Here is a 23271-nt window from a genome sequence, read left to right as displayed (position 1 = left end):
TTTGCGTCTGATGGCTCAAAGTTTTGAAGCCTGATGTTGCTACAAATTAGTTGGATGTAAATCAGAAGTAGTTTCTCCAAAGTCAGGGGAATCCCAAGCGCCTGAAAGCAGCGTGGGTGGCTGGGGGTGGCGGGGGGTCTGCATGCCATCAGGGCAGCGCGGTCCTGCTGGTGCCCTGAGAATAACTCCCCGCCTCTCCAAAATGAACTGTGTACAAATATATGAATTAATGTTAGTGTGACTTGTATTTTAGAAGATAAAGAGATAAAGAGATAAAGGGACCGGGACGGGCTGGATCGATGGGCCGAGGCCAGTTGTGTGAGGTTTAACAAGGCCCAGTGCCGGGTCCTGCCCTTGGGTCACACCAACCCCAGGCAACGCTCCAGGCCTGGGGCAGAGGGGCTGGGAAGGGCCCGGCGGAGAAGGCCCTGGGGGTGCTGGCTGACAGCCGGCTGGGCATGAGCCAGCAGTGCCCAGGTGGCCAAGGAGGCCACCAGCCCCCGGGCTTGTGTCAGCACTGGTGTGGCCAGCAGGAGCCGGGCAGGGATGGGGCCCCTGTGCTCGGCACTGGGGAGGCCCCACCTCGAATGCTGGGCTCAGGTTTGGGCCCCTCGGGACAAGAAGGGCCTGGAGGGGCTGGAGCGTGTCCAGAGAAGGGCAGCGGGGCTGGGGCAGGGTCTGGAGCACAAGTGTGCTGGGGGGCGGCTGAGGGGGCTGGGGGGGGTTTAGCCTGGAGAAGAGGGGGCTGAGGGGAGCCCTTCTCGCTCTCTGCAGCTGCCTGAGAGGGGCTGGAGTGAGGGGGGGGTCGGTCTCTGCTCCCAAGTCACCAGGGACAGGTGAGAGGGAACGGCCTCAAGCTGCGTCAGGGGAGGTTTAGGTTGGAAATTAGGAAAAACTTCTTCACTGAAAGGGTTGTCAAACGTTGGCACAGGCTGCCCGGGGAGGTGGGGGCGTCACCATCCCTGGGGGTGTTCAAAATCTGTAGCCGTGGCACCTGGGGCCATGGTTTAGGACACATTTTAGTCTTGGTCTGACAGTTGGACTTGACGATCCTAGAGGCCTTTTCCAACCTTAATGATGCTATGATGCTATGATTCTATGAGGTGTCGATTGGACTTGCTGTGCCGTGACTGTGGTTCCTGGTTTGTGAGCACCGCTGCAAACAAGTTCATTTGCTGTATTTCTCCTGTCACACAGTGCTGTAAGCAGAGTGGTTTCAATTGCTGTCACGCTGCTATTACAGTGGTTTTATGCCTCTTGAGGAAGAAATGAGACTTAAATTGTGGTGTCTGTGCTGAGGAGAAGGCCCAGGAATGTGGCCCTGAGTGGCAGCTGGAGGTGCCACAGCAAGGGAATATTCTGCCCCTTCCCAGAGCTCTTCAAGGCCCAGCAATACACATCTCCTCCTGCAGTGTCCTGCTTCGGGTGAACCCTCCTGGCCGCAGTCAGTGGCCTTGAGCTTCAAAAGGGTCAGAGCTTTACCTCCAATGTTCCTTCACAGCCTTCAGATATACCAAACAGATGGATGCGACAGGGACGGTACGATCACGACCGCATGGCTAAGTCGAACATCACAGTCCTAAAGGGTCTCCTCAGGTATGCCACCATAACATTTCACAACACTTGTGCTTATATTTGACACCCTCTTTCACCACATGGGTTTTTCTTTGGGTTTACCCAGCAGTTCCTGCAAAAATGGAAACAACTTCATGACTTCGGTGCACTGATGCAAAATGCCGCCCTCGCAGCGGGGTGATGGGACCACGTCCTGTGTATCTGTTGCAGGTGGCATCCCGCTGAGGCTGGCAGGCTTTTGTATTTGTGACCCTGATTTTCAGGCGAGAGGCAGAGTTAAAGGTTGTTCGCGCTGGCAGAAGGCACGCTGGGAGGCGGAGGGCACTTGCGGTTGCGGTGATTCACAGAAACGTAAAGGCTCTGCCGTAACTAGCGTTGACCCCTAACACAACCAGCGCTGAGCTCTGCTGTAACGGGTGCCACAGGCCATGGAAGCCCACCCGGACCATCCGTGGTCACCCTGAGGTGGAGCTCTATGGTCGCCAATTAGCCAACCGCACGGTTCGTTAGCTGTGCCTCTGATTTTGGTTATAAGCACATTTGCTTATGAACTAATTTGATGATTCATGGCGGAATTTTCTGTTCTGCAACCCAAGGACATTCAGAATCTCAATTTGAATTTGAATGGGAAGTCCCTACATGGGTTTCCTGAGTGGCTTTGCATCCAAATAAGAGCTTCATTGCTCTGCCAGGCCCCGCTGCCTCCTCCCACCCTGGTGGCAGGACCGTTTGTGTCAATGGCACACCGAACTGCCGAGAAAAAATCAGTCAGCTCATGGTTTGGGTAGGGAAAAGAGTGTTCTGGGCTCTTCCTTCCTAACTCTGTGGCTGCCGAGTTCTGGACTGAATTGCGAAGCAGGCGTGGAGCGAACAGCATCACGGGCATCAGAAGGAATTAGAGGTTAAGACACAGTTACCTCCTGGGTCTTTTCACTTTGTCCCGCAGCTACAGTGTAATGAAATTAGCAGGGACTTCCATCAGTTTTGGGCTCCTGGGTGGGAGAAAATAACTCTCTTCCAAGGCGTTCCCGAGAGCAGAGTGTTCTTGTCACCAAGATCATTCATATGATGGAGGACTTTTTTTTTTAACATCTATCATTTTCTTTTCCACTGGCATTATTTCCCTACCTCACCATGGATGACAGAGCAAGTACATTGTCAATCTGCTTGTCTCCCCAAAAGCAGTAATAATTTTGATTTTCATTTCAGTAATTAGAAGGAAATAGCTCCCCTCAAACTCTTGTCGTTCTGTAACCATAACATTGTGATTAATAACATAAAATCTTTGCCTACTTCTCGCCTACAGACAGGAGAGAAGAGGCGAGAGAGGCCAGCCTGGGAAAGCAGGGAAGGCTGCAGGGAGGAAAAACACCCGAGTACAGGGGAGGGGAAGCTGGAGAGGCCACCGGGAGCACCGGAGGGTCCTGGTAGCATAACACTGCGTAGCCACAGCGTGGGATGAACCTTACCCAGCATTTGTATTAACTGTGGGGGAAAATTAAGAGACGTCGTACGCTGCAGGAAGGAAAGTAAGGGACGGGACCTGAGAGGTTAAACACGTGAATAGGAAATAGCAAAGTAAGACTCATTTTGGTAAAAGTAAATTCATTTTGCAGCAAAAATGTAATGTGAAACATAAATGCAGTGGCAGTGAATCACCGAAAGGTTTGGGTTGGAAGAGGCCATCCAGCCCAACCCCCTGCAGTGAGCAGGGACACCTTCAACCAGACCAGATTGCCCAGAGCCCTGTCCTGCCTGACCTTGAGTGTTCCCAGGGATGGGGCATCGACCACCTCTCTGGGCAACCTGGGCCAGGGTTTCCCCACCCTCAGCATAAAAAATTTCTTTATATCTAGCCTGAATCTACTCTCTTTTAGTTTAAAACCATCACCCCTTGTCCTGTTGTTACAGGCCCTGCTAAAACATCTGTCCCCATCTTATGAGCCCCCTTTAAGCACTGAAAGGCCACAATAAGGTCTCCCCGCAGCCGCCTCCTCTCCAGGCTGAACAACCCCAACTCTCTCCACCTGTCTTCACAGGAGAAGATAGTTTTTGTGGCCTCCTCTGGACCTGCTCCAACAGGTCTGCGTTTTGCCATGGAAAGGCTGGGGAATTAATGCTGAAGAAGGTGAAGCAGTAATGGTTAGAAAATTAGGAACATGCTCTACACACGGCTGCCGGCTGATGCTGCAGATTTGCTCTGCACGGCCTCTCGGGGTGGCGTCAGGGGGCAGACGGCGGCGCTCATGGGCCCCTGCCCCCGGAGCCCCCGCGGGAGGAGCGGGTGAGGACCTTGGGATTCGGAGAATCACCAGGACACACCGAAAAGGGGAAAACGCCAACCGCTTCTCGGCAGGAAAAGCGGAAGGTTATCAGGGAAACACAACAGCAGCTCGGGTTGCTAAAGAAAAATATCGGGTGGAAGAACATGGTTAGGTTTGCATAAGCTGTTGTAAACCTGTATTGAAGTTATTGCAGGAAAGAAATGTGAGAAACAGCCAGAATAATTAGTGTATTACAAACAGCCTGAGAGTAATGAGGATGATGGGCATCCCCGGTCCCCCCTCGTGGCAAAACCCATCTGTTTGGGCTACGGAGGTACGGTTTATAACGAGGCACCGCACACGTGCAGTGGGGCCCGAGCATTTGGGTGCCGTCGCCTTCCCCAGGGCATGCCTGACCCCCGGCAGGGCCACCCCACGCTGCCGCGTTACCCGCTTTTTTTTCACTTAGCTGATTTTTAAAAAATCTTTTTCTGCAACTGCTTGTTAACGGGGAGCTGCTCAGTCCGTGCGTCCTGGCGAGCTGGCAGCTCAACCAGGCGAGCTAAACCCCACCGGTATCTAGTCATGGCTTACGTAAGGTCTCGTTCAGCGTTCCTGCCAGACAATTTTACAACACCCCCCCCTTGAAATGAAACGTTTAAACTGCGTCATTCTAAGCTTCCGCGGCGTGCAGCCATTTCAAACATGCAAGATAGATGTTGCTGAACGAAGGTAACTCCCCGCACGTGCTGGTGAGGGCTCAGGGCCCGGCCGGTGCCACGGGCAGTGGGATGGCCGTGACCTGCTTCTGCCCCTGCTCCTTGACTCAGGTCTGCGCTGCCCTCACTTGCTTCGTTCCTGACCTAGCTCATCCCCTTCTTTTTCTTCTTTTTGCTTTTTAAATAATCTAAAGATCCCCGGTGGGCAAGCACCCACCATACCCTAGATACAATTTCCAGGTGTGGGCTGCAGATTTTCCGAGGGGCTTGGAAAGTTATCTCCAATGTTTGGGGTTATTTTTTTTGCTCTCACTTGGAAAACGTCTACTTGCGTGAATTTTCAGACCGACGACGAATACGAGGGCTGGGCACAACATCCCATTGGCACTCGCGTGATCGCAAAGTACAGAGATACCGATACATCCCTGGTCCCGCTTCTGCTTTTGTCCACAGATGTCCGCCCCGCGAGACTTTCTCATCACAACACGATTTCCGTGCGCTTCTGCCCAAGGCTTTCCCAGCCCCGGGCTCCCGAGCGGTGAGCACGGGCAGCACGCCTCCGTCCCGCCCGCGCTCGTCGGCCTGCTCCTAGGACCAAAAAGCAGAACAGGTTATTTTTACAACACCTATTTTCCATAATCCCGAGCTGATGAACCTCCTCTGATGCCTCAGAAATCGTTACGGATCGAGTCAGTTGTTTTGCCTGCGACTGTCATTGGAAAGCGTGTAATTCTCTTGTTTATTGTTTTCAAATACGGGAGCTTGGTTTCCTTCTGCTCTTTATCTAAAAACTCTTTTGAAAGTTACCCGGTATTCTCCCAATTATTAAAAATGGCCATTAGTGATCAAGAGATACTCAAACCCACCAATTTTAGAGCCCCCCCTAAGCCAGTTTCTTTGACCACCTGGCCTAGAAATACCTGTATGTGGAAACCGTGCCCTCGCCCAGCGGCACGGCCGCATCGCCCGGCTTCTCCACGAACACACCGAGGTGGGCTTCCAGCCCCCCGCGCACCGCCCGGGCAGGGTTCCGCCGGCGGCGCCGCTCGGGCTAACGCAGGTTGTGAACCCCGGTCATTGCCTTTGCGGCCGGCGGGTCTCCCTTGGCCTTTGGTTCCGGTCGCTTGAGCGAAGGGTGGGGAAAATTGAAGATAAAACGAGCCACGAGGGAGCCGGGGCGCCCCACCTTCCCTCCCCGCACCCCCTCCTCCCGGCAGGTTTCCCACGGGGGGTGCGGTGGGGGAACGGGGGGAGACCGGGGTGAGGACGGCGGTGGGGAGGATGATGAGGGGGAGGAACGCCCCGACGATGCGGTAGGCGCTGGGTGGGGCGTTGCACGGGGGGTGCGTTGTGGGGGGCGTTGCGCGGAGGGGGGGGCGCTGAAGGGGGAGTTGCGCGGGTGGCGTGGCGGGGGCGTTGCAGGGGGCGTTGGGCGGGGCGTTGCGCGGGGCGTTGCGCGGGAGGGCGGTGCAGGGGGCGTTGCGCGGGGGGGCGTTGGGCGGGGCGTTGAGCCGGGGGGCGTTGCAGGGGGCGTTGCGCGGGGCGTTGCGCGGGGCGGTGTTGGGGGGGGCGTTGCGCGGGGCGTTGCGCGGGGCGGTGTTGGGCGGGGCGTTGCAGGGGGCGTTGCGCGGGGCGGTGTTGGGCGGGGCGTTGCGCGGGGCGTTGCGCGGGGCGGTGTTGGGCGGGGCGTTGCAGGGGGCGTTGCGCGGGGCGTTGCGCGGGGCGGTGTTGGGCGGGGCGTTGCAGGAGGCGTTGCGCGGGGCGTTGCGCGGGGCGGTGTTGGGCGGGGCGTTGCGCGGGGCGTTGCGCGGGGCGTTGCGCGGGGCGGTGTTGGGCGGGGCGTTGCAGGAGGCGTTGCGCGGGGCGTTGCGCGGGGCGGTGTTGGGCGGGGCGTTGCAGGGGGCGTTGCGCGGGGCGTTGCGCGGGGCGGTGTTGGGCGGGGCGTTGCAGGAGGCGTTGCGCGGGGCGTTGCGCGGGGCGGTGTTGGGCGGGGCGTTGCGCGGGGCGTTGCGCGGGGCGTTGCGCGGGGCGGTGTTGGGCGGGGCGTTGCAGGAGGCGTTGCGCGGGGCGTTGCGCGGGGCGGTGTTGGGCGGGGCGTTGCAGGGGGCGTTGCGCGGGGCGTTGCGCGGGGCGGTGTTGGGCGGGGCGTTGCAGGAGGCGTTGCGCGGGGCGTTGCGCGGGGCGGTGTTGGGCGGGGCGCTGCGGGCGGGGCCCCGCCGGGGCCGCACCGCCCCTGCCGCCGGCTCCGCGTGGGTGGCGGCCGCGCAAGAGCGGTGCCTCCGCGGCCGCAGAACGGCGCAGCCGGGCCGGGCGGAGGCGCGGAGCGGAGCATGTCGGCGCTGCGGAGGAAGCTGGGGGACGAGTACCAGGTGGTGAGCACCTCGGCCAGCGGCGGGGGGCTGCCGCCCCCCCGGGCGGCCCCGCGGGGGAAGCGGCAGCGCTTCGTGGACAAGAACGGGCGCTGCAACGTGCAGCACGGGAACCTGGGCGGCGAGACCAGCCGGTACCTCTCGGACCTCTTCACCACGCTGGTGGACCTCAAGTGGCGCTGGAACCTCTTCATCTTCATCCTCACCTACACCGTGGCCTGGCTCTTCATGGCCTCCATGTGGTGGGTCATCGCCTACATGCGGGGCGACCTCAACAAGGCGCACGACGACAGCTACACCCCCTGCGTGGCCAACGTCTACAACTTCCCCTCCGCCTTCCTCTTCTTCATAGAGACCGAGGCCACCATCGGCTACGGGTACCGCTACATCACGGACAAATGCCCCGAGGGCATCATCCTCTTCCTCTTCCAGTCCATCCTGGGCTCCATCGTGGACGCCTTCCTCATCGGCTGCATGTTCATCAAGATGTCTCAGCCCAAGAAGAGGGCCGAGACCCTGATGTTCAGCGAGCACGCCGCCATCTCCATGCGGGACGGCAAGCTCACCCTCATGTTCCGGGTGGGCAACCTCCGCAACAGCCACATGGTCTCGGCGCAGATCCGCTGCAAGCTGCTCAAAGTAAGTGCTGCCCTGCCCCGCTTGCCCCCACCGGTCCCCCCCGTGCCGTCCCCACCTCTGCGCCGCCCCCGGAGCTCGCCGAGCAGGGGGGCTTCGCCGTCCCTTGCTCCTGCCCGGGGCTGCCTCCCTGGCCCTGCGATGCTCTTCAGGCTCAGCCGTCGGGCACCAGATTTACTCTCGACCGTCTGATTTACCGGCAGCCTTGTAGGATAATACATGGGGTTTACACGCACGTTTCTATTTTTCTATAAAACGCTAGATTTCTCTGACAAGTAACTACTTTGTAGCTGGAATTCCTTGGTGTGCGTTTTACCAGAAGGCTGTTTGCCTTTCTGGCGTGCTTCTCTGCTTTCAGGCAACGGTGAGTCCAGTCAGGCAGAACTTTATTTACATGGTGCGTGAACTTTGTGGAAAGCAGAATGCCAGGCTTAGAGGCTTAAAAACCGTGCTAAGGGGCCCTGCGTGTCTGGGGAGAACTGAGGGGTTATCTGAGACTTGCTGAGATGGGATGAGCGTGGAAGGGGGTGGCTCGGGTGACGTTTGCCCGCAGAGCATCCCGCATGTTTCCTCGGCCCGGGATGCGGGTGACCTGCCCTTGGGGTGGGTGCTATGCAGGGGCAGGTGGGGTCCCCTTGCCTGGAGGGGGGACACACCCCACTTGGAGGGCTGCCCTGCTTTCTTCCCTGCTCCGCTGGCTGCCCACCCCCCCACCCCCCGCAAAGGGATGCTCATCCCCCGTCTGCTGCACCCGGATCCAGCGAAGCACAAGTGCCTTTTGCTCAGAGCCTTCTGAAGTTGTCGTGTTTTGGCCCAAATACGTGTTTCCAACGGGGGTTTTGCTGGCAGGAGCGTCGCCGCGTTCAGTGAGGGTTGCAGAACCCTCGCTGCATCCCGAACCGTGGGGGAGCCTGTGGCCAAAAGGAGGGGTAGTGCTCGCACTCAGCAAGCTGGAGGGGGGGGAGGCAAGAGGAGTTTAAAGAATCTCCATAATTTCATTTGTCTCCTTCGTGCCGTGCCCGGATAATTGCGGTAGCTGGGACCGACATCGGTGAAGATGCTCTCGCTGCAGCTGACCTGGAGGCATCTATTCCCGTTCTTTTCTTTTTGAATAACGGGCTGGCATCTCGGTTCCGCTTTTCCCTGACACGAGCTGTCCCTGATTGTTTCCTCGTGTCAGAAGTTTAGAGGCGTAAATTGAATGACAGGCAATTAGCCTGGTAAGGAATCATCCGGTCTTTAGAGGGCCCCACGGTGACCCCTCCACCTGCCTTGTGAGGCCATCCTGATGAGGGAGAGGTCCGACCGTCACATTTAACATACATCTTTAATAGCTTTCAAAAAAACCAAAATGAGTCATTTCCGTTACAAATTTAGAAATTAAATCTTTTCGGATCCAGAGGTGCCGCAAGGGGAATTTTAAAAGTTGGAGCTTAAAACTTAGTGAGGCTCCAGAAAATTTCCTGAACTTAAAACATGTGAAAAAGCGGCTTCATAGCCATCTTTTCTTCTGGCTTTGTGACGGCAGTGCCGAAGTCACGAGGGTGAAGGTTTTGCAGCTGGGTATAAACCAGTGAAAAAGCGAGAGGAGCCCGGGGAGCCCTGCCATAGCTGCAGCTCAGACAAAGCAAGCTGTCCCTGCGTCGTGGGGCTTCGGTCGCGGTAGGGAAAGGAGACGCCACGCGTGAGGCACGCACTGTGTTGGGGTGCGGGCGGCTGCGGGCTGGCGCGCTGAGCCACGGGCGTCCCGCGGTGCCCCCTGCCTGCTAGGCTCGGGGGCTTTCCCCCGGCCCCTCGCTGCCCAGCCCGCGGGAGCTCTAAATGCGAGCAAGAATAATAATAAAGGGCTCAAATGTGGCTTTTCTATGGATACGGTTAGAGCTGGCTCTGCGCATCCCCTACCAAATATCTCTGCACGGTGCATCCTTTCGCTGCTGGGGGGGAGCAGTGCTTGGCCGGGCTTCCTGGCCAAAAAAAAAAAAGGGGGGGAAAAAAGAGGATTGCAGCAGGGAGAGCGACCTCCCTTCCAGGGGCTGCTGCCACGCACGGACGGTCTTTCCGCCTTGCAGGAGCACGAGTGCGTGGCAGAGGGGGATCGCTGATTCGGTGGTTCTGCTGGGGTTTGCGTGTAACCTCTGTTGCAGGTTTATCGCAAAAGCGGGAGGGCAGAGTTAATTGTAGGGCTGCTCGCAGATTTCCTGCTGAAACGCTTCTTTTCTTGGTAAAAGGTTATGCTGCTTGCAAAATCTATGTAAAACCGGAAATCCCAACACACTGTTCTTAATTTTGGGTTGGTTTGTTTTGGGTTTGGTTTTGTTGTTTGGGGTTTGTTGGTTTTTTTTTTTTTCCTGCTAAGCTTAGACCATGCAGGAGAAAAAAAAAAAAACAAATAGAAAGCCTTAAAACAGGGAAGTGAGTGCAAAGACTCATTCACTGTAATGTTAACTTTTCAAAATGAATCTCCAGGATTGTAAAGAACATGAATGAAACTCAGAAGCCCTGTACTTTCCTCCCTACATTACAATGAGTCAAAGGAGTCACTCAAGGTCATTTGATTTGACAAATGTATTGGCTCCAATTGCAAAATAGTCAGTAGTCCAAGTTCTCACGCCCTGCCTTGGGTTGGATACGGCCTGTAACTCAGGGGTGGCTGTGAAATAATATTTGGTTTGTCTATAACATTTTCGCTCTCAATCTTTATCTCAGTCCCCTCGGAGCAGAAGCAGTCATACTTCATATAGATGGCTTCACAGCTGAATAATGTAACACCTGATTTTACTGCAGCTGTAAAGTAGGAGGGGTTTGCAACAGAGGGGATAGGTTGCCCAGGAATCCCATAAGACCCACGCAAGCGGTGGTGGTGTGGCGATGCCGAGGGAGCAGGATGAGGGTCCCCGGGAGCCCCATGTGAGCGGTGGTGGTGTGGCGATGCTGTGGGAGTGAGAGGATGGTTCCTGGGAGCCCCATGTGAGTGGTGGTGGTGCGGCGATGCCGAGCTAGTGGGATGAGGGTCCCTGGGAGCCCCATGCGAGTGGTGGTGGTGTGGCGATGCCGAGGGAGTGGGATGAGGGTCCCCGGGAGCCCCATGTGAGCGGTGGTGGTGTGGCGATGCTGTGGGAGTGAGAGGATGGTTCCTGGGAGCCCCATGTGAGTGGTGGTGGTGCGGCGATGCCGAGCTAGTGGGATGAGGGTCCCTGGGAGCCCCATGCGAGTGGTGGTGGTGTGGCGATGCCGAGGGAGTGGGATGAGGGTCCCTGGGAGCCCCATGCGAGTGGTGGTGGTGTGGCGATGCCGAGGGAGTGGGATGAGGGTCCCTGGGAGCCCCATGTGAGTGGTGGTGGTGCGGCGATGCCGAGCTAGTGGGATGAGGGTCCCTGGGAGCCCCATGCGAGTGGTGGTGGTGTGGCGATGCCGAGGGAGTGGGATGAGGGTCCCTGGGAGCCCCATGCGAGCGGTGGTGGTGTGGCAATGTTGAGGGAGCAGGATGAGGGTCCCCGGGAGCCCCATGTGAGCGGTGGTGGTGTGGCGATGCTGTGGGAGTGAGAGGATGGTTCCTGGGAGCCCCATGTGAGTGGTGGTGGTGCGGTGATGCCGAGGGAGTGGGATGAGGGTCCCTGGGAGCCCCATGTGAGCGGTGGTGGTGCGGCGATGCCAAGGGAGTGGGATGAGGGTCCCTGGGAGCCCCATGCGAGTGGTGGTGGTGTGGCGATGCTGTGGGAGTGGGATGAGGGTCCCTCTGGCACCACAGCAGCTGTTACAGCTCATGGCACCCAGGCAGCAGCCCACCCATTTTTAACCTTGCTTCCCTATCATTTTATTGGAATAGAATAATAGAGTCATTAAGGTTGGAAAAGACCTTTAGGATAATCAAGTCCAACCGTCTGTTCCCCATCTGCAGCTCGTGCCTCTTTCTCTGGACTTTGCGGTGTCCCTCAAGTACTGCGTGGTCTTTAACCCTGCTTATTCATCACTCTTCCATCTGTTAAAATGTTGATTATATGGGAATTTTTTTGCAAAATAATAGTTCACCCTGCTTTGTTGTCCTCTCCTCTGCACTGGTAGGGGTTTTTTGGCTGCTTGATTCAAACTGAGATTTTGGGGCAGGTACTGCTGGGTATTCCCTGGATCTTGCTTGGAAAGCATCCGTGGAGAAGTTCCTCGTAAAGGCAAAACATTTCTGACAGTAGCGGTGATAGCTGAAGTCCGAAGTAGAGGAGCCAGAGCTTTTACAGCCAGCCCTTTAGAGGATTTCCCCAAACCGTTCGTGTTCGTAACACAGGCTGGTGCACGCAACTCCTAATTGCGTTTTGCTGGGTCTGACCTGGGGCCACCATCTTCCTCTGTCCCAAAGCTGAGCTGGGTGGGGGCCTCTTGGTGTCCCCAGTGACAACGTCACCCAGAAATGGGCCAGCCTTCGCCTCTCCTGTGGCTGTAACAATGTTGTAGGGGTATGGGGTGTCTGATGGAAGCAGTGCCCCCCTAGAGCTGCTCCTTGCCCTGCTTACAGGTGTTATTTGGTGCTTTCCTTGTGTTCTTGTCTTTTTATTGAAAAGTAGAGTTCTCTCTAACGAAAGAACAAACAAAACCCTGCAGGCAGGATATTTATGCAGATGTGCTCTAGATGTTTCTCGGCTCCAATGCCTTTATGTAAAACTGCACGGTGTACGCTAGGATGGGATAGCAGAGGCAGGTGTGATAAATCTGGATTTTCACACACAAAAATTAAAGCACGTTTCTTAGCCGAAACTTCAGGGCAGTGAAACACACAATTGTTTGTTTGGGATTAGATCTCCTTCAAATCCAGCCACCGTTTGGGGAAAATTTTAAAAATAGAAACCAAATCCTAAGCGAGACGCATAATCCGGTTTTGCTCTGTCTGCTGCCGTTTGCATTTAGGCTCCCAACCGCTTCCGACCCCGGCGGGCTTGGCTGTAGCTGTGCCCTCCCTGGGGGCTGCCCCGCTCCCTAGGGGCACCCCGCATCCTCCTCTCCCTGCTCCAGCTCCCAGTGCGGGGCTTTTTTATGGGAGGCACGGTACTGGGTTTCTCTGGGAGCTGCTGGTGTCGCTCGTAGGAGCGCTGATAGTCCGGAGGCGACGGCTGCGCTGCTCCCTGTCCAACGGGGCACCCTCCCGCCCAGCCACGTACATAGTGCAGCAGGTCTGAATAACGAGGAGAAGGGAAACAGAGTTAGAGGAAAGGTTATGCTTTATCCTGCAAGCCTAATTGTGCTCCCATTCAAAAAGAAAAATCCCATTTCAATTCAGTGGTTTTGCTCAATATGGGAAGTTTCACATCAGCTCAAACCGCTGGGAATGATGGAAATGCGTCTCAAGTAGTGATTTAACGTTGGGATTTGGCTGTGTATGATGGATACAACAGTTTGTAAAACTTTCTAAAATCTGAGTAGCAAATAACGGAAAATTCCATAATAATGACCAGGAAGGTCTGTAATGTTCTGTTCCTGCCTATTCATAACACGGGGAGAAGAAATAAAAGCCGGAGGGGGAGCGTTTGGGCAGGCCCGTGCTGGTTACAGTGCTGCTCATGGCCCGGGGATGCGCGGCGTAGCTTGCAGCGAGGCGCGCGAGCCGGAACCCCGGGTTTGAGGTTTCAGCTCTAGGTGTGGTTTTCTGGACGTATGTAGCTGTTAAATTGTGGTTTGCAGTGTCTTAGCAGGCAGCTCTAACTGAAGTAGTAACTGCATCCCCTTCTTTGGGCTCCTCTGGTCAAAAGGACAGAGACCTATGAACTTCCCATGAGAACTGTGTGCTCGGCTGCTTGGGGGCTGATGGAGGTGGCTGTTCGCTGGCACTGGGGAACCCTGCCTTATGGGTATGTTGGTAACTAATCCAGCTGCTACTGCTGCAAGGAGTTTCTGTTTGTGGACCCTGGAGGTGGCTGTGGGCCCCTGCCTGGGGTCACTGTGTCGCAGCATGGATTTTGTGAGGTTTTGGGTGGCTTTTGCTTGCCAGAGCCTCAAAGTGCTTCATCTTCCCCTCCTGGTGGGGGGTGCTGCGGGTCAGCGGCAGAGCCGGTATCATAGAATCATTAAGGTTGGAAAAGACCTCTAGGATCATCAAGTCCAACCCCCAACCCAACACCCCCAGGCCTCCTAAACCATGTACCCAAGTGCCACGTCTGCACGGTGTTTGAACCCCCCCAGGGACGGTGACTCCCCCACCTCTCTGGGCAGCCTGTGCCAGGGCCTGACCGCTCTGGCAGGGAAGGAATTGTTCCTAATATCCAACCTAAACCTCCCCTGATGCAGCTTGAGGCTGTTCCCTCTCGTTCTATTGTTTGTAACTTGGGAGAAGAGCATCCTTCCAGAGCTCCTGTGTTGGCGAGCTGCACTTGCAGTAAGACAGGTATTAGAAATAATTCACCCCTGCTCTGCTTCCACCCGTTTCATGGCCATGTGGCTGGGCTGGGGTTTGCCTCGTGCGATGGGTGGTGGCACAGCACCGGCAGGGATGCGGGATGCTGTCGGGGTCCCTCAGTGATGGCTGCTCCAGCAGTGATGTCTCTCTCTGTGTCTCTCCCCTTGCTGCCTGTCCAGTCCCGCCAGACCCCGGAGGGCGAATTCCTCCCGCTCGATCAGCTGGAGCTGGACGTGGGCTTCAGCACAGGGGCCGACCAGCTTTTCCTCGTGTCCCCACTCACCATCTGCCATGTGATAGATGCCAAGAGCCCCTTCTACGACCTCTCCCAGCGCAGCATGCAAACGGAGCAGTTTGAGATTGTCGTCATCCTGGAGGGCATCGTGGAAACGACGGGTGAGTAGAGCAAGCAAATGCTCCGCGAAAGCAGATGTCACCCCGCAGGTCGTACCACCCGCGCTTGGAAAAATTGGGTGCTTCAGATTGCCCTTTAATCCAACGACGCGGTCAAATTTTGCAAATGCTTTAAGACAGCCAAAGTTGTGTTTTCCTACAAAGTGAAAATGTTTGAGGGATTTTTGGCCATGTGTCTGTTACCAAGGTGATGCACTTCGGTGCTCCCAGCCAGGCTGAGAAGCCTCCGGCGCGGTCGCCGCCGTGGCTCGGCGGGGCGGGGGATGCGGGTTGTGCCGTGGTCCCCGCGCCATTGCCCGGGCTGGGGGCGGGTGCTCCCCCCAGCCAGCGAGTGCCTTGCTTCGCTTCCCAGGCTGCTGCGGGGCAACGCTTACGAGGGATATGCGGAATATCTTTGTTTTTCAGTCTGTATGCTGGTGTCCCAGCGTTTCTGTGCTGGGCTGCTTTCCTAGCAGGGGGGGCAACCTGCAGGGGCCTCAGGCTGCAGTAGGGTAGCAGCTCAGCCCGGTGCCCGGGGAGGCTGGGGCAGCAGCGGTGAGTTGTCCCTGCTGGTCAGGAAACAAGAACCACTCCCTGATGTTTCCAGAAGAACTCCCTGCTGGGATCGTAGCTGGCTCCTGCAGGGATTTCAGGGCTGACACGCAGACCAAAGCACTCCCGGTTGTTGTTTTTTTTTTTCTTAGCAGAACTGTTTTAAAACTGAAAGGATGGAAGAAAAGGAATTTTGTAAATAGCTCATTAGAATTTTAAAACAAAGTGGTGTGTTTGTATACTTCTGAGTTTATTTTTGTAAATATTTTGGGCTTAGGCATTATACACAGAACAGTGAAAATGAATGGTGGTATTTTCTGGATCTGTAATGCGTAACTGGTATAAACTTGCAAATTTTGTGACCTCGTTTTAAAAGATGAGATGAATATTGGGTAAAATAGAGCAAAATCTGGATAAAATATGGAGAGAGGAAAGGGTTTTAAAGTTAAAAATATCTTTTAAAATGTGAGTAAATGAGGGAGGAGGAGAGTATAGTGCTGGAGGGCAGCGGGACTGGAGGAGAACCAATATCAGCTATGGTGAGAGACTCTAAATATGAAATTGGAGGTGCTGTAGGCAGTGGTGAGGAGGCAAAAAGCCTTGCTTCGTGGCACTGCCTTTGGCACAAGCCCTGGGGGGTTATTTTAAGCTGCAGCACTTGTCACCGATGGTTTCCAGTCAGTAGCTTTTTCTGAGCCTGGTTGAGGTCAGGAAAACAAAAACAGGCACGAGGGAAGGGCAATCTCATCTAAAGGATGGCCTTTTTTTGAAGAGAGGAGGGGAGGACACTTGGTAGGTCTAAAACTTGCAGAAAGCCAGGACCCATCTCTCTATCCTGGTGCTCTTCCAGCAGATTCTTTATGACGGTTTCCCCCTCCCCTGTTGCTCACCTTAAAGCCAAAACACATCTGGCAAGCCAGAGGTCTTGCGGTGGGAACGTACAGTAACCAATGCACACAAACGCGGGCGACTTGTGCTTACCAATGTCCATTATGTATCAAGAAAAACGGGCAAGGTTTCATATGGGATAAGTACCTGAACACCTCCGCTAAGGTAAAAGGGATTTAGTGCAGAGGCGGTTTCCTGAGAAGCTGCGTCTGGTGCTGCGGCGTGTGACCGCCGGAGCTGGGCTGGCTGAAGGTCAGGAGGCATCAACCCTGTCACTGACAGAACACCTTACGCGAAATAGGCTTCTTCTCGTTGTGGAAAGAACGTTGCAGAAATCTTCTGCCTAAGCTGCCTTAACTTTTGGTTTGTGTCTGATGGCCCACAGCCACCCCCAGAGCAGGAGCAATAATTTGAAGGGGTTTATTGGAAATGTTATAATTTGCAGCTTACCCTGTTGTGTGTTTTGTAGATAAAGCCGGGAGGAGACTCGGTCTGTGCTTTCTTCCTCCGCGGCGTAAGACAGTTACCCGCCCTCGCTGTAGCGTGTCAGTGATGTCAGAAGTGCAAAACGAGTCTGAACCATGAGGCTGAAAGATAGGAAGTTCTTTGCTCTGCAGTTAACATCTGTTTTACACCTGGGATGCAGGAGAAACCCATCCTAAGGACAGGGCTTGCTCTCTGGGGGCTGCTGTCCTCGCTGCACAGGTCTCACTCATAATTAAATTAAATGCTGCTCCCAGGAGGATTAACAGAACATTGTGATTGTACTTCAAAACTCAAGGCACCGCAGCCGAGGTGTAAGACAGCAGCCATCAGAAAGGCCTTCCGCACCCCTGGAAGGGCTGAAAGGCAGGCGGGAGCATCGCCTGAAGTACCGCTGGGCTGATGCTGGCACCACAAGTCATCCCATAACTCAGCCTTCCTCTCCGCTCAGCCTCGGCTCTGGCCTTTGCCTGGTCCTTCTGGGCTCGGCTGGACCAGGCACAAACCCTGAACCCCCTCCTGCTCGGTTCAGAGCAGCCCCCGCTTCACTCACAGCTGTAACTTCGGCTCCTTTGTAAATCAGCCACAGTTTATTTAATCTTCCTCCAACCTACGTCCCGCAGGCTGCATATTCATCACCCGCAGGGCTCTCCGGGGCTGTGCGCAGCCCCGTCGGGCTCGCTCGGCCCCTGTGAGACCCACCGGGGCCGCCACCGCGCTCTCTCCAGCCACACGCAATCGAAATTAATTGGAAAAACCTTTTCAAATGTATGACCTGCTCACTGACGTTCCGAGACAAAAAAACACAAGCATCATTTTTACACCAAACCAAAAATAGCGCCCTGGTTTCCAGACAACTGCAAGTTATTTCTGTTCTTCCCACCTTTCAGCCTAGAGAGCTGCCTTTGTAGCGTTATCTGTGACCCTCCTCTCAATTTCTGCATGGAAAAAAAAATCATCATTTTGTATCATTGCACTGAATTGAAATTGAATTTGATTTTGAAACTCAGATGACTTTCAATACCAGAACACAATGAAAATGAATTCGTACAGTGATGGTACAAATGCCTTTGGTTTCTTTCCAAAGGCAAGAGGTCCAAAAGCTAACCTGAAGCCGGGTGACGATGCGCGCCCCTTCCCGTGCTGACGCCGTGACGGCGCATCCCCCACGCTGCCACAGGCCAAGGCAGTGTTCCCCTGGGAAACCCTGCCTGGGAAATGGGGTTTTTTTAGTTTAAAATTGGACTCCAGCTTTAATGTTTCCCTGTGAAAACAGTTAATGTCACTTGGATGTCTTCATTCCCAAGTGGGGAGACGCGCACTGAGCAGAGTAGCAGTTTTAGGAGAAGCTTTCCCCCGGCGCTGGATGCGCTGCTTGGCTTCTGCGCCGCGGCTCCCGACTTGACAACCAGTTCAGGGACCTGATAAAATAACATGGCTTCTGCACGTAGTCATTAAGCAACCTGATAATACGGCCAGTTTTCTAAAGCTGCTGTCTTATCTTCTTTTTTTCTTCTTTTTTTTTTTCCCCCCAAAATTGGCTTGGCGAGCATCAATACCAAGGAGGTGACTCGTTTTCTCACCCACCGCACAAACGCGGCGCAGGGGAATCGCACTGTTTGCTCCCACTGCCAAGCCCTTACAGCGCAGCGGGGCAGCCCCTGCCGCGGCTGTACGAGGGTCCTACCCCAAATCTTTGCTAATAGTGTTTTGTAGCATATTTAACGGCGAGGGCTTTGATATCCATCAAGGTTCTTCAACTTGCAGGGTTTAAAGGGGGAGCTAGTGCTTTCAGCCTACGCTCCTGGTTTGTTTTTCAAGTAAACTATTTTCTCTGCCTGGAAAGTGCTGTGAAATTGTGCTCAGATCTACAACACCCTTTGCAAAGAACCGAGTTACTCGGGCGCGCCTCTGGTGTCCTGCAGGGATCTGCTGGTCCCAACGAGAAGAATTAGATGGTGAGGAAATAATAATAAATAACAAAAGTATTTCTGTTGTGGTATATTCTTACCACTACTTCTGGTTGTAGTGACATGACAGAAGTGACCTTTAGTCTGGAGCTGAAGGAGGCAGAAATACCTGTAAAAAATAAATGCAGGCTTTTGGTTCAGCAAGGGAAAAATAGGAGAGAATTGAAGTCACTGGAAGGATCAGTGGGGTGGATGCAGGGCTGTTGACGTGCTTTGGAGTGCTTCAACCTTCAACTCGTCTATAAATCATGTCTTCAAAATCTATGTAGCAATATTGTCGCATTTCTGCGTCCGTGTGTGATCGTGTGGCGCCGTAGGACGCAGCGTTTGGGAGGCGTAGCGTCTCCGTCAGGTTACGCCAGCACAGCACAGTTTAAGGGTAAGTCATCTGGCTTTGCCCTTTCCCATGTTACTCCCGTTCCGGTCCTCCGGGATCGCCGGCTGGGGCGGGCACCTTACGAACTGTAGAAAGTAGTAGTAGGTATTGAATATTTCTCTCTTTAATATAACCTTGTATTTATAATAAATAGGGGTTTAGGAGTCCTAATAGCATTCGGTTTGAGCCAGCTCTGTCTTTTGATAGGGACTTAGAGCGTCTTGGTTTTCTTTAGCAGGTGCTTAAGAGGACGTTTCTTTTTCCTTTGACTTTGTTTTCTGCTTTAATCAGTTGACTTTTGATATGCAATGCTACCAAGAGATTTAGAGAGTTAGTAAATATATACAATAAATCTTGTTTTGACTGTCTGCAGGGAGAGTAAAGATTTTTTTGAGAAGTCTAATGAGTTGTTTAAGCAGGATTTTCTTGCTTATAAATCCCACTTGGCTGATTAAAATCACCATTTCCAATGCCTTCTCTCATTAAATCATATAAAAATGATTTCTCATAGATGCCTCCCAACTTGATTAAGTTAATTTACTGCCTCATCACTGAAACTTTAATTTCTGGAAATATAAACATTTCTTTATGCTCTCCTTACCCTCCTTAATTAGAGCTTTTAGGTTGTTTAGATAATAGCACGTGGAAAGTGGGAAGCGGACCCAGCGCATCACTTGGGGAAGGGAGCCGGGGTCTTCCGACCGCTCCTGGCAGGGAGCAGCAGGCTGGGCTCAGCAGAGCCCGTCTCCCCTCCCCAGAGGGGACGTGCCCCCTTCCAGCCGGCCCTTTCTTTTAGGAAATAGAAGCAAAACATCTCAGCGGACAGATTATTTCTGTTTTGGAGGTCACGGGAGGGGGCACGGCCATGGATGCCTGGGGTAACCATGGGTGGCTCCTGGCTCTCCCTCCTGCGTGACCCGCAGACGAAAGCTCATGGGTGGGGAGTGCTCTGAGGTCCTGCCGGCACCAGAGCCCGGGAGCGTTCCCGGGGCCGCTGGAGGATGCTCGGCGCTGGCCCTGGGCTTTGCTTTACTTGCATTTTCTGGAGTGTCAGTCAGCAACGGGCCAGTTTCACAGCTGAGATGTTCAAATGGCTTTTCAGAATCCGAAGATGGCTATGATTCATAAGGGTAATTGCTAATCATTTAGGATTATTTTTGATATATATTCAACCCCTCCATTATTATGATAACATATAATTTTGAGGAACACTCAAAGCGTTTATTTCCAAAACCTATTGTCCTGATTTCACATTATTGTGATGGAGGATTTTAAGCTCCGTTGTCAGCAAACCTTCCCGCTCGTGTTCATGGGGAGAACAAGTTTTGACTCTTAGGCTGGGTTCCCCTTCTGGGGCTTTGCATCTGTGTGCATTTAGGAGTCCGTAGCCTCTTGCAATCGCTGTATTATCCTGCGACTTACTGATAAGCTGCTGAAATCGTTAAAAAAAAAAAAAAAAAAAAAGAACAGTTAATAAGAACCTGAAATGTACAGAAACCTGGCAGGAATGGTATATGCATCCATTTTCAAAACTCATTAAATGTTATTTTGAAAACCTTTTAACATCATTTTCTCGTTAAAGAAACCAAACAGCCTGCCAGGCTTTTTAATTAAATAAATAGAGATGGAATCAAAGGCATATTCCACCGGCTTTCCTTTTAAAAACATGACTCGCTTGAATTATGAAACCCTGGGTCTCCATAGGAAGGTTTCTCTCAGAAACAGGTACGTGGGAATGATTTCAGAACTGAAACAACTTGAGCGAACAAAGATCTGAATACAGATCTGAAAGCAAATGCAATTTAGACAATTTCCAGGGCTATTTAGAAATGTTTTGCCTGTGCATTATTCTCAAGGTTGCTTAGCTTCAAAGAAACCCCAATACAAATTCAGCAGCTCTAAAGGTGGAGCATAAAATATATTTATTGTCTTTTTATCTTACTGTTTGGATTTTGGGGGTTTTGGGCAGATGTGGGCAAAGTGTTGTGGGCAGAGGATAGGAGAGAGGGAAAACGCTCTGGAGCGAATGGAGGAGCGAACCAGACTCAAAACATTGCAACACGTGATAGTTGGTAGACTTCATAAATTATACCTTGCTCATCCTCTCGCTCTCCCTCCCCACTGTCTTACAATAGTTTTTGTGACCAGATCTTGGTGTTCATAAGGTATTGTCAATGTCGTTGGATTGACAGGACAGAAGTTCGGGTAAGAGGTAGAGCGAGGAGCTCAAGGTCCAGAGCAGACCTGCACAGCACCGTGCGTTGCTCTGCCCTCGATGGCTCCGTGCTTGCTCCGGGTTTGCCCCTCTGCGTGAGGGCGGCACGAAGCTGTCGGTAGCTTGGGTTTGGTGGAGTACAGACCTGCCCCTCTGTCGGGGACCTATTCGTCATGGTCTTTGGCAAGGGATGAGGGGAGTCCTCACCTTCTGCATCGGTGGGAGGGGACCGGTGTCTTGGGGAGCCCGAGGCAGCTTTCACCAGGCATAACTTGATGACTAAATTGGCTTAAAAATCACCCCTCTGAACCACGTGTCTGCAAAATATCACAGGAACACAAACAGTTGAGGTTGGAAGGGACCTCTGGAGGTCGTCTGGCCCAACCCCACGGCCCAGGCAGGGCCACCCAGACGCGGTTGCCCAGGACCACGTCCAGGCAGCTTTTGAATATCTCCAAGGAGGGAGACTCCACCACTGTCTCAGTACTGGGACGTCAGTAAGGAGTGCCAGGTGGGAAGGTGGCAGGAAAAGAACAATTCAGCACTTCTACATGATGAAAGTGGATTTCTTTCCTTTTTTTTTTTCCCCCTAAGCTTAACCTAAACATGATAAAATAGCCATTTAAAATGTTGTGGTCTTAGCAGTTCAGCAAATCTTTTTCCAGTGCTACCATTAAATATTGGTTTTTCAGCTAACAGATTTTATATGTCGGTCATGCAGGCAAACGCGTTTGTCACTGTCAAAGCAAAGGTGTGCTGAAATTGGGGCTTTCATCGCCCAGCGTCCCTCTGCCCCTCCTGCAGCTGCCTCTCGGGTGCAGCACAGCCAAAGGGCTCAGCTGGACCTAAAAAGGGAAGAAAGCACTTTTTAGTGCTAATGAAAAGATGTAAGGCTCTGGGGAAATGTAGCAAAGCTGTATGGGTTTGTGTGCTAGTTCTAAGGAGGCACAACTGGGAGAGAAGAGTTTTGCTCACTGCATCCCTTACATAACTTGCAGCCGTTGCATAAGGCAGCAATTCCCCAAAGTACTGAATTCTGCTGCGTAAAGCCTTCCTGGCTCCTTCTCCTATTTTTTCCCCTTAGATCTCTGGAGATATAGGAGAGAAAAACAATAGTGGTTTTAATCTGGAGCTCTGCAGGAGCTTTCCTTTCACCATATATAATCTGAATAACCTGTGATTCATCAGAAGTCATGTCTTTGCAAAAAAATACTTGTTCACGCTTAATCAAACAGAATACGTTCTCCTTGAACAAGCCTCCTTGTGCTGATCTTGTGCTGTGTGTGCTGGCACAGACGGACCTTGTACCATCCGTCTACACATCTAGTTCAGTTTTTTCTGTGAATAAGTATTGGAGGGCTGAGCACGAGCTAGTAATCTCGGGGGGAGTGACATGTGCAATCATGCAGAAAACTCAGGAGCACTAAAACTTGATCTCTGGTATAAATCTGCACCGTGCCTTCAGGAAATCAAACCTAGATAAGAAGAAAAATATGAATACCCAGTTCCCCGCGAGCGTGCGAGCTACGTCCCTTCTGCAGCTGGAGCCGTTTGGGTTTGGTTATGGGGGTGCCGGGGGGCAGGATGTCCCCGGTGGGGCTGGAGGGCAGCGTTAGCACACGCCGAGCCCTGGCAGGTCAGAGCTGTTGTGCGAGCGCTGGTTGGAAATGTGTGGAAAGCAAAGGGCTTGAATTTCTCACGGAGCAAACGGGGTGCGGTTGCGAGGGGTGTTGCTTCCTCGCGCTGCAGTGCTGGGCGGGGGATACTTCGCTCCTGTAAACCCACCAGCAGGCAGGGACGTGGAGATGCTGCTTGCTAAATATAGACCCGAATTGCTCCTCTCTGAGAAATTCATAAACTAATAAGAAACTCTACAGTGATCAAATTGTGCTGTTCCTCGCTTATTGTTTTTTTCAGTTAATAAGCATAAATTGGAGGTCTTCATTTTATTCGTGTCCTCTTACCATCATTGCCTCTCCTACCGAGTTGTACAAATGAGTTAGTGATTTTTCAGATTTCTGGACAGAGAAAAGCTTTGGCTACAACAGCCTCGGTACTGGAGTGACGAGGATGCTGTCGCGCATCCGCGAGGAGATCAGCTTAGAGACCCGTTCAACTCACATGTATGGGTTGTGCCAGCATCTGAATTTGAGCACCATGAATCTGAGGGACATATTTTATTTGTCCAGATCTGGAAGTGGGGCACGGCATGTCCTAAATAAGAAGTTTCCTGCAAAATAATTTGAAGAAAGAATGAAAATACTCATCTGGGGAGGGCTAGTTTTATCTTAACTCGGGAAGCAGTTTAATTGTTGATGTGATTTGAATGATTGGTTTTTCCATGTCCATGTTTCCTATAATAGCGCTTTCCTTGGGGACGTCCCCGTTCAGGGCTCAGCAGCTCCTCCCGGGCCGAGTGCGGTGGCGGTACCCGAGGAGGTGACGGCACCCG

The 23271-nt window shown here is 53.2% G+C and overlaps 1 protein-coding gene across 1 annotated transcript in view; it reads left to right on the top strand.

Moving 5' to 3' along the window:
* Positions 1 to 6880: 6880 nt before the first annotated feature.
* KCNJ3 (potassium inwardly rectifying channel subfamily J member 3) overlaps positions 6881 to 23271 on the top strand; it is a 58348-nt gene continuing 41957 nt past the window's right edge. Inside the window, exons 1-2 of the mRNA XM_064450922.1 lie at positions 6881 to 7566; positions 14122 to 14338. Of these exons, the coding sequence (XP_064306992.1) occupies positions 6889 to 7566; positions 14122 to 14338 (895 nt within the window). The 5' untranslated portion in view covers positions 6881 to 6888. The remainder of the gene's footprint in view (positions 7567 to 14121; positions 14339 to 23271) is intronic.

This window comes from Phalacrocorax carbo, chromosome 5, assembly GCF_963921805.1.
Source record: "Phalacrocorax carbo chromosome 5, bPhaCar2.1, whole genome shotgun sequence".
NCBI classification, from domain to species: Eukaryota; Metazoa; Chordata; class Aves; order Suliformes; family Phalacrocoracidae; genus Phalacrocorax; species Phalacrocorax carbo.
The sequence above is the reverse complement of the archived record's forward strand: the minus strand, read 5'-3'. Positions and strand labels throughout refer to the sequence as shown.